The sequence below is a fragment of the Calliphora vicina genome, chromosome 5 (genome assembly GCF_958450345.1).
Source record: "Calliphora vicina chromosome 5, idCalVici1.1, whole genome shotgun sequence".
NCBI lineage: Eukaryota > Metazoa > Arthropoda > Insecta > Diptera > Calliphoridae > Calliphora > Calliphora vicina.
In genome coordinates this window covers 1,645,147-1,656,071 of record NC_088784.1, presented here as the reverse complement: position 1 = coordinate 1,656,071, position 10,925 = coordinate 1,645,147, and the positions used below count along the sequence as shown (strand labels likewise).

Sequence of the window (10,925 nt, the reverse complement as noted above, 5' to 3'; positions counted from 1 at the left end):
GGTTGAACAGCTGTTTTAAGCAAAACTATCGATAATTTTTTGATATTTAGTAGTGCTGCCATACTTTTATCTTATTTAAATAAGACAAATTATGTAGCACTGAAAAACTCAAACTGTATTTAAATACAACTTAATTTTAAGTAAAAATTAAGTAAATACGTATTTAAATAACAAGTCAAAAACTGGGCATAAGTCATTATATCCAGATATAGATCACAAATAGGTCAAAAATCGAGGTTGTCCCGGTTTTTTGCTCATATCTCCGTTATTTATGGACCGATTTTGCTGATTTTAAATAGCAAACTTCTCGAAAGCATGTCTGACAGAATTATTGAAGATTTGGATCCCGACAGACAGACAGACGGACATGGCTTAATCGACTCCGCTATCTATAAGGATCCAGAATATATATACTTTATAGGGTCGGAAATGAAAAATGTAGAAATTACAAACGGAAAGACAAACTTATATATACCCTTCTCACGAAGGTGAAGGGTATAAAAATAGGATACTACCTAGAATAAGGTAAAAACTATTTATTAATTAATTACTCAAAGCTTATACGTTATTTTGTTTAAGAAAATCATATACTTGTTGATACTTTAGTTTCAATTTTAAAATTTTGTACACATACATATGTAATATGTTGTAGTGGATCGTAATCAATAATAAAATCAATTTCGAATTTTTTGATGATACGTTGTTTTGCATTTTAGGTGACGATATACAATATGCAACTTTTAAATGTAACTAAACAATTATGGTAAAATTTAAATTATAGATATTGTGGGAAGTTGACACATGTTATCAAACTTGGTGAATTGTTGTAAATATTGTCAACAAATTCAATTTTGTTACACTTTAAATTAAAGCAGTCCGAAAGACAGACAGTTGAAATTGTAACAGTTGTGAACAAGATAATATTAGTACCACAAAAAACTTTCATATTTTTTTATCTTTTTTTTACTGTTTTTACTCCGTGATACTGGCCCATCAGTTAAGCAAGTAGTCAATGTATCCCTTATAGACAGTAATTGTCACAAATGTCTTATCACTTGGCTGACTCCAATGTGATGTTTGTAGTGCAGAGAGGTGACAATTGTTTACTTTATACATCCCAGGTAATCTAGCGTGAAGACAAATTTTCACTTATGTGTTTCTAAGTAATCTAGAGTGTATTCACTTTAAACGTTTTGTGAGTAATTCATACAAACTGTTTGTTTACGAATTGTGTTGATATAATTCTCAAGCTGTTTATTTTTGCTTAAGTATACTCACATGTAACATAGCGTTTAGTCAATAGTCACTTTAGTATCTCTTAGTAACCTATAGTGAAGTCACTTTAAACGTTTATTTTGCACTGTACTTTAGAAAATAGCTATTTTACCCACCAGAAGCAATCCTCCAATGGAGTTGTTGGAGGAAGTTTTGTTTATAAGCAATCGTTTATTTTACTGTCTGTGATATGTCTTTTTAGCTGACTATTTGAGGTCAATTAGCACTCGTACATGTTAAAATAAAATACATAACAAACAATGAACAGACTTGTAAAATTATTGAAATAAACAAAATTCTCATTTAAAACTATTCATAAAAATTGACTAGTATTACAGCTATTTCCGTGTTCTAAATTGTATGAACATTAGTGTGGTTCAGAAGTGTGTATATTGGAAAAGCCTAGATTTTCATATAAACATTTAAATGTTTAAATAAAATGTATTGATTATCTAAAACTAATTGAGGTACAATTTGGAGTTAGAATTTATTTGATTTATTTATTTATTTATAAACAAAAACTTATGCAATTCATGAAACCCATTTCAAAAATATATATTTAGGGAATTTCCCATTGTTTAAGTCTTATGATTTTTGCAATAAATTTGTTTTAATCAATATTATTTATCACATTAAATAACACTGTCCAACAAATTGAAATTTTTTGATTGGAAAAGAATAAAAAAAAACTTCAGACCAGCTGGACTATATGTTTAATCTACAAAAATAATCTAGTCAACATGCTCTTTCAGAATTATAGGGTCGCTATAATGTTCCAAAAAATGCAGTTGGACAGTGTAATTAATGTACATACATACTTGTTTACCAAAAAGATATTTTAATATATTTTTTATCAAATCATTTTTAAATTAGGCGTTTGCGTAATTTTGTTATCACAATAATTGACAAATACTTATGCATATTAGGGTGGCCCCAAAAATAATATTGTGTATTGCTAAAATACAAGTTTAGTTTATTCTAAGGTATCGTTTCTCAAAATCAAAGGATAAAATTTTACTTTTTTATGATTTTGTTCATACTTATTTTTCGCAAACAAAATATTTTAATACTAGCAAACCTACTAGGTTAGCTTCGCTACATCAATCATGGTAAAACTATAAAAGGATTTTTTAAAAAAAAATATTTTACTTATTTTAAATTGTAATGCAATTATATGTGCTGTGATTATCTGATAATAATTAATATGTTTATAAACATACATATATGATCATAGATAATTACATATATGTACATAGATCGGAAACTGTCCTGTCAAAGGCCTAACTCAGTTGTCAAAAATATAAGTGGTGAGAATGTATTAGCAAAAAACAAAACAAAGTGGAAATGAAAACAACACTCATGTGTGTGATTTTTTTAAGTAATATTAAATATAAAGGCCGATAATAACATTAGCTAATTTTTATGTCGATAAGCATATTTTTCACAAAATCATATTTACAAAGTTATTAACGATATCTGAGTTTTTTTTATACTAAAAATCGATTTTTGGTATAAAATATTGATCTTATTTTCCTTAAAATGTCAGTATTTACGAAGTTACTAACGATTTAAAATACTTGAAAATCGATTTTTAGTATAAAAAAAATAATATTTTTGAATTTTTATCGCAAATACTGCGATTTTAAGATAAATAATGTCGACTTTTTTTATAAAATATGAGTGATCATAGATTGAGCTTATTTTCCTCAACATCGCAGTATGTATTTACAAAGTTATTTACGATTTAAGATTTCTTAGTTTTTTTTATACTATTTTTAGTATAAAATGTGTGTGATCACAGATTGAGCTTATTTTCCATAAAATCGTAGTACTTACGAAGTTATTAACGATTTAAAATATGTTTTGGTATAAAATATGCGTGATCATAGATTGATTTGGATTGATTTATTTCTATGTTTATTGGTTTAAAAGATACAATGGTAAAACAGTACCAAAATGTAACGATGTTTTTTGAATATATTTTCTAGTAGATTCTATCGAATCGAGAATTTTTTATAAATCTGTTATATACGTTTCAATATGCATACTATTATTCTCCATAACAATATCATTATAAAAATGTATTAATACAAAAATTGTTTACCCAAATTGTTTTGTTTACACACAATCAATTCATAGATAAACTGGAATCCAAATTTGTTTATTTTTTATATTCTATGGTACCTTGTGTTTAATATTTTAGCTGATAAGTTAATTTGAAGAGAATTTATAGAAATGCTTTCAAAATATAAACCTGCCAACCAGCCTTAAAATTATTTTGGTAGTTCGAGTATTAGTTAGTAACTGAAAATGTCTTTAAAATTGTATTTCCATTGATTTTTATCGTCTTTGGACTGTGTACTTTTAATAACGGTAAAGTAATGAGTTTAAATTAGGTTGAAGATCCCTAAATATATAAATTGGAGTCAGCCAAGTGATCAGACGTTAATGACAATTACTGTATATAAGGAATACATTGACTACTTGCTTAACTGCTGGGCAGTTTGTACGAATGTCAGATTTTCAGAAATATGCTTAGAAAATGGTTAACACAACTTATGGTTGTTAACCATTTATTGAACATCTTCTGACAACTTTGTAAGATTATGACAACCGTGTATTAGAGGCCTAACTCTCAAAAATGTGCAGTACAAAAGATTACTTAGAGACACCTAAGTATACACTTGTCTTCACGCTAGATTACATGGGATGTATAAAGTAGCCAATTGACTTAAGCTACGTATACACGATTGTTTTATTTTGTTAAACAATAAAAACTATTCTTAGAATATAGAAATTCCTATACACACGAACATTTAATAATAAAAAAAAAGAAAAACAAAAAAAAACGTTAAAGTTAACAATTCAAGTATTGATAATGTTAAAGAGCATTTGAAAACAAAGTCCATCATTGAATCATTGGAGCTATGCTTTAAAAAATTTGAGCTAGTTGGACATGATCCTGAATTCAAATACAATATAAACGTTTTTATGTCGTTCATTAATTCGGGTTTTAAATTGAGTAACTAATTCTTTAGTAAATTAATTATTCACTATTTCTAAATTATTTATAACAAATTGTATTATACATCAAGCTCTATCAATGCCGAATCTTTGCTTAATAAAGTGGTCTTGGGGAATTACACAATAAAGGGAATCTGTCCGAAGTTTTATATCATGTTAGTGAACGTGGCTAATTTGAAGTCAGGCAGTTAAGACGAACTCCATGTTTTTCTTGCAACAAAACCTATAGTTTGCAATATTTGTGTTTATCATTCGTTTAATTAAATATTTTGCAACACTTACGTACGCGGTTAATAACATCACTTATATACATATATTTTAAGATCATGTCCTTCATCTATTTCAATGTAATCATTATAAATGTCATCCTCAATATCACTTTCGACGACCGTTTCAAAATCACATTCTCCATCACATTCAACTCCACTTTAATCTAAGTTAATATTTTGATTATTAATTGCGATTCTTTTAAAATTTTGAAAGATTTGTTTTTCGAATTGTAACTTCTTGCAGTAATATTTAAATATTTATAGAACGAGCTATCGGAACACTCATCTACAGTGATCGAAAGACCCTTTGTCTTTAGTTATTTGTCGAACTTCAGAAACAATACAATCTTTGTGAGTCATTATTACTTATTTAAATTGAAATTATGAAAAATTTTAAGCAATTTAATAAATTTCAATATATATGACCATTTATTCGTTTTATTCGATTATTCTTCATAAAATTGTTCGAATTATTCGTTATTCGAAAATGGCCATTTTTAAATTGTTCGAATAATTATTCGCAAGAAATTATTCGATTAATCGAACGATCATTAGTCGAATGAATACCCTAATATTTACTCTCATTGTCATATACTGTCTCTCATTCAATACTCTGTTGTTTTGTTCTGTCGTTGTTTGTTATTGTTCCTCAAGCAAGCAATTTTGTAGTCGACTACTAAAATATCCACTTTTAGCTAACATTTGTAGACTGACTATAAGCTGACTGCAATATGAAAATAACACACTATTAGATAACTTTTTTAGACTAACTATAAGCTAACTACAATGTTATGCAGAACTTCCCCAAATACAAAACGTGTATTTATTGTTGAGAGCTTGTTGTTTGTAAGATTTGTTCTCTCTCTGTTCTATCATTTACAAGATCAGACTTTTGATGATTTTTTTTCGACAAATTATAAGCTAACTATGTACAATGTTATGCAGAATTTCCCAAAACTTTTAAACGTTTTTGTTGATAAAATTGTTTTTTTTTGCAATCTAAGAGTCAACCACAACTAGCTGAGAAAAAGCTAACTTATAATACATTAAAATTTAGTTGAGTTGCTGCAGGGAATGTGCTTGAGCAGCCCTTTAGTATCTACATAAATACATTTTTATACAAATTTTGATATTTTATATTGTTATCCACGTCTAATTATCGTAAATTTTTAAGTAATGTAAGAGGCGTGTATTTGGTAAATAATGAAATTTTCCCAAATGTTTATTTGGAAAATAATAATGTACATATCCTTAAAAGTAGATACATACATATGTATGTTTGTATGTTTGTATACATACATTTAATATAGTATTTTACTTATATAAATATTTACTTACTATAGATACATTTGTAGTATATCGTATACATAAATCTAATCGTACAAGCGTAGTAATTGTTACAACTTTTATGTATTTAAGAATTGTATGGCTGGTGTAATTTCTTCAAATATTTGTATTTAGAAAACAACAATTGTTTTGGAAATAAAAACAAGTTGTTAATGACACCTTTAATTAGATGACATTAGTCAGGTGCAATTACATAGATCATAAGAATAAACTTCTGTAAATTAACAAGAAATATTTTATTTTATTGAACAATTAGGTATGTACTAGGGTATTCAATCGATTAACCGTTAATCGGTTAACCGATTTTCAAATAACAAATAAACCAATTAATTTGTGTCGATTAACCGATTAACCGAAATTTCTTTTTTTTGTACTTTAACATATTTTTTTGTATTTATTTCTCCGTTTTAATTCAAATTAAAATTCAATTCAAAGTAAAATTACATAATTTTTCGATTATCCAAGAAACATGTTTAGTGAGTATTACAACTGAAATATTTAATTTACATGTATTTCTCGGATGAAAACACGATAATAGACGAAACTGGAGATACTACTGAAATGTGTCTCTTATCAGAACTTATCGAAATTATTATAAGTATTCAAAATCTAAAAAAATCAAAAAGGACTCCCATAGTATAATGGAGTATTTTATATGCTTAGAAAAAATAACTGAGATATTGGATATTCTTTATAATGCCTTACTTTAGGTTTCAGTTTTTTTAAAACTGAAAAATATTATTTATTATACCCTTCACCATGTGTGGCAAGGGTATATATAAGTTTGTCATTCCGTTTGTAATTTCCACATTTTTCATTTGCGACCCCATAAAGTATATATATTCTGGATCGTTATAGATAGCGGAATCGATATAGCCATGTCCGTCTGTCCGTCTGTGTGTTGAAATCTACTTTCCGAAGCCCCCAAATAACTTACATACACGATTCATACATCAATATCTCCGAAATTCTTCCGGCTCGGTCGCTATTTAAAATCGGTTCACAAATGGCTGAGATATAAGGAAAAACTAGGACAACCTCGATTTTTGACCTATTTTTGACCTATATCTGGATTACTAAGTCATTAATATAGACAATATGGATACCTAATGATAGATATTTCAAAGACCTTTGTAACGACGTATATTAGACCTTAGTAAGTTGGACATACAATGGGTCAAAATCGGAAAAAAATATTTTTTAACCCGAATTTTTTTTTCATCAAAATTTTTTTTTTATCAAATTCTTTTTCCAAAAAAAATAATTAAAGAAATTAAAAAAAAAAAATTTGAAAAAACTTTTTTTTAAAAAAAATTAAAAAACAATTTGGAAAAAAAAAAAAATTTTTAAAACATTAAAAAAAAAATTTTGATTTTGTTTAAATAAAAATATTTTTAAGTATAATTTGGTGAAGGGTATATAAGATTCGGCACAGCCGAATATAGCTCTCTTACTTGTTTTTTGGTTGAATTGTTATGTTTTGCTTATTGTATGTTTTTGTTCTTTTTATTAATAAAATACCTAAATAAGTATTTTTATTAATTCGTGGTTTTATATTCAGTTTAAAATTTAAATATAAATTTATTCGGTTAATCGAATAATTTAAAATTAACCGATTATTAACCGATTAAATCTAAACCCCGATTAATTATTTGCTCGATTAACCGATTAAACCAGAAACCAGATTAATTGAATACCCTAGTATGTACATATGTATGTGGTCACTTTGTATGGACGATGAAAATGTAAAAAATCGTATAGCTGAAACGTAATCTATGGAAAATTCTAAGAAAGTTTCATTAAGAAACCATAGGTCTAAAATCAAATCCTATCTTGCGAATTTCGTTTTTTATCCAATAAAAAAATAATACTGAAATATCATTGGATAAAAGACGAAAAGTGCAAGATAGAATTTGATTTTAGACCTATGGTTTCTTGGGGAAAATTTCTTAGAATTTTCGTAGAATTATGATTTTTCGTGAAAAAAATCGACCCACCCTAATGTATACATATGTATGTTCATGATTTATTTGTCATTCATAAATAGTATAATTTTATTTGGGAACCTTTCATATACAAACATACATATATATTTTTATATAAATATATTTATACGCTAATAATAATCAAAATTTGTAAATATGTCAATGTTGAGCTGTAATATACGCGATATGGAACCTACCACCTCCAGCTTAAGGCGAAATGATTACCATTTACACACACCACTGTTTGTGCTCGATGTCATACGTTTATTTCAAGACCACCCCAAGTATGTTAGGGGACTCAAAGAGATTGATATTGTGTCCTTATTGGAAAAAGAGTAAGTTACTAAAGGTTAATAAATAGACATTTCGCAATTTGAAAGATCATCTGTTCATTGTTTAGGGACATTGGTACGGGCGATGTCGAAGCTCAAGTAAAAATGGCATTAAAGGAATTAACTTCCAGCGGATTTGTGCGTTTCGTTTCTCAGGGATATCGCACAATAGGACCATTTGCGAAATTAGCTTTAGCTCGCACACCCCATCAACAGAATGTAGCTTGGGAACGTTTAAGTAAAATGCAAACAATTAATTGCTCTAATTTAGGTTCGTGTTCCAGTACTCGCTCTTGCACTTAATGTATGAATGCATTTAGTATCTAATAAAAATATACATTCATACATACATATGTACATACATATGAATGTAAATAGACCAATTCAAGTAACGCCTTATTATATATCAAATTGTAACCTATTATGGCACGCGCTGCGTATTTTATACAATTATATACACATGTATATTACAATTTTTTTTAATTTATTTAACCACAAAACCTAAACCATTTACTTGCGGTATTTGTTTTTACATAATATTTGTGGTGAAATGTGCAAACTTCAACAGCTCTAGTTGAAATACACATACATATGTACATACTTTGTATTAATAAATTGTGATAAAAGACAGTGGAGATACGAGACAATATGCTATTGTATAAATGATATTTGAAGGAGGGGGAAAGGTGGGGTCGCTTCCCCATCAAAGCAATTTGTTGCAAACACTTCACTGTCTCTTTATACCCTACACCATCATAGTGGGGTGTTTATTAGTCTAAAACCCACCTCAAAGTATACCGATCAACTCAGAATCATTTTCTGAATAAGTCTCAATTCTGAAAATCACTTTAGCGAGCATAAATCTACTAAAAATTTTGGTATCTATATAAAATTCAACACAATTAAGTTTCATATAGGAAGAAATCACGCGACCTAATTTCATGACATCGGTCCATAATTGGTCATAACTCCCATATAAGGCCCACTTCCGAAAATATTCTGGAAAAAAATTATTGAAATTTTAAAAGAAAATACGACTATACTTCCTTACTAGTTTTATTTTGAATGTTTTTCTAATGCTCTCTGAGTCCTAATAAAAGTTTTGTGGAAGAATATTATTCATTGATGTAATATGGGCTATAACGAGGCGAATTTATATTATTATGTCATAGTTAAAATATTAACTGTGTAGGAGGTTTTGAAAATATCACAAAATTTATATTCTGGATCGTTATAGAAAGCGAAGTCGATATAGCCATGTGCGTCTGTCAGTCTCTATGTTGAAATCAACTTTCCGTAGCCCCCAAATAACTCACATACATGATTAATACATCAATATATCGGGAATTTTTCCGGCTCGGTTGCTATCGACAACATCGCACAGTGGTATGAGAATAAAAAAAAGAGGGAAATAAATCTGTAACTTCTAAACCCTTACGCCGATTTGAATAAAATTTCACATGCGCAAAGAGGAAGTATATACGCCAAATATTTTAAATGAAAAAAACATTTATAATTTTTACCGACGGGATCAGGTCCATTCAAAAAATGCCTATTTTTTATGTAAAATTCAACTTTAGGGCAAAAATTCTCAAATCGCATACTCGATATCAAAATATAGTAACCTATTTTAGATGGCCCAATAAGTTCTTAATTATCTTGTAAAGGGTTCCGATAACCCCGCCCCTATTATGGATATTATAGCCAAAAAACGAAAAAATCCCATTTTTGGGATTTTTCAAGATTTTTTTGGGAATTGCGGCATACTTGATAACATATTTCAAAATTTGTTTTTATTTTTCCATTTAAAATAGAAAAATCTACATAACTGTGAAATTTCATTAAAAAATATTCATAAATAAAAATTTTATTTCAATTTGAAAATTTGTATCTATGCAAAATTCAATAAAAAGCATTTTTTGTCATATTTTTCAAAAAAGTATTCCATGAATTTTTTAATTGTCAAAAGTTATATATATTTTTGAAAAGTAGACAAAATCCTAAAAATATTAGACTCAGAATCACTTTATGAGTGGATTACTTTTGAAGATATTTCGATAAAAATGTGGTGTACATACACTTTTTTAGGCCCAAGGACGAAGCCTATTAAAACTGACTGAAATCGGTCCATTATTTCCCCTACCATACAAATATCCTCCCGAAATACTTTATACTATGGAAATCATGTCACCTAATATCATGCCGATCTTTCTATAATTAGTCATAGCTCCCATCCATATAAGGCCTGCTTCCAAAAATCACTTTAACGAGCATAAATCTCTTAAAAATGTTGATATACACATAAAATTCAATAATTTTGCTCATTTACTTAGTGTAGGGTATTAAATGGTTGGGCTTGTCCGACCATTTTTTCTTACTTGTTTTAATACATGTCATTGAACAATTTGACAGAAATGGTGAAACTGTAATTTTTATAGGGACTTAGAGCTTTTTCTTGTGATAAATTGAACTAAGCGCTTTTGCTCACCACTTCAAAACAACAACAAAAAACGAGATAACTCCAATTTTTTTCTTTGCATTAAAATCTCAATTTCTAAAAAAAGTGGTATGGAGTTTGACATTCGCAAAAATGAGAGAGTTGTTTGTATTTGCCTGAATTCGCCACCGACCGGCCTTGGGTTATGATTTCTATTTGATTTACTTGTAGTAAAATTATCACGAAATTAAATAAC

At 28.1% G+C, this 10,925-nt stretch overlaps 1 protein-coding gene across 1 annotated transcript; it reads left to right on the top strand.

Annotated features, from left to right (window-relative positions):
• The first annotated feature begins 7,972 nt into the window (after positions 1–7,972).
• LOC135962496 (uncharacterized) lies at positions 7,973–8,660 on the top strand. Its single transcript, XM_065514453.1, has 2 exons — positions 7,973–8,235; positions 8,301–8,660. The coding sequence occupies exons 1-2, from the start codon at positions 8,057–8,059 to the stop codon at positions 8,533–8,535; spliced, it is 414 nt and encodes a 137-aa protein (XP_065370525.1). The 5' UTR covers positions 7,973–8,056; the 3' UTR covers positions 8,536–8,660.
• Positions 8,661–10,925: the final 2,265 nt, after the last annotated feature.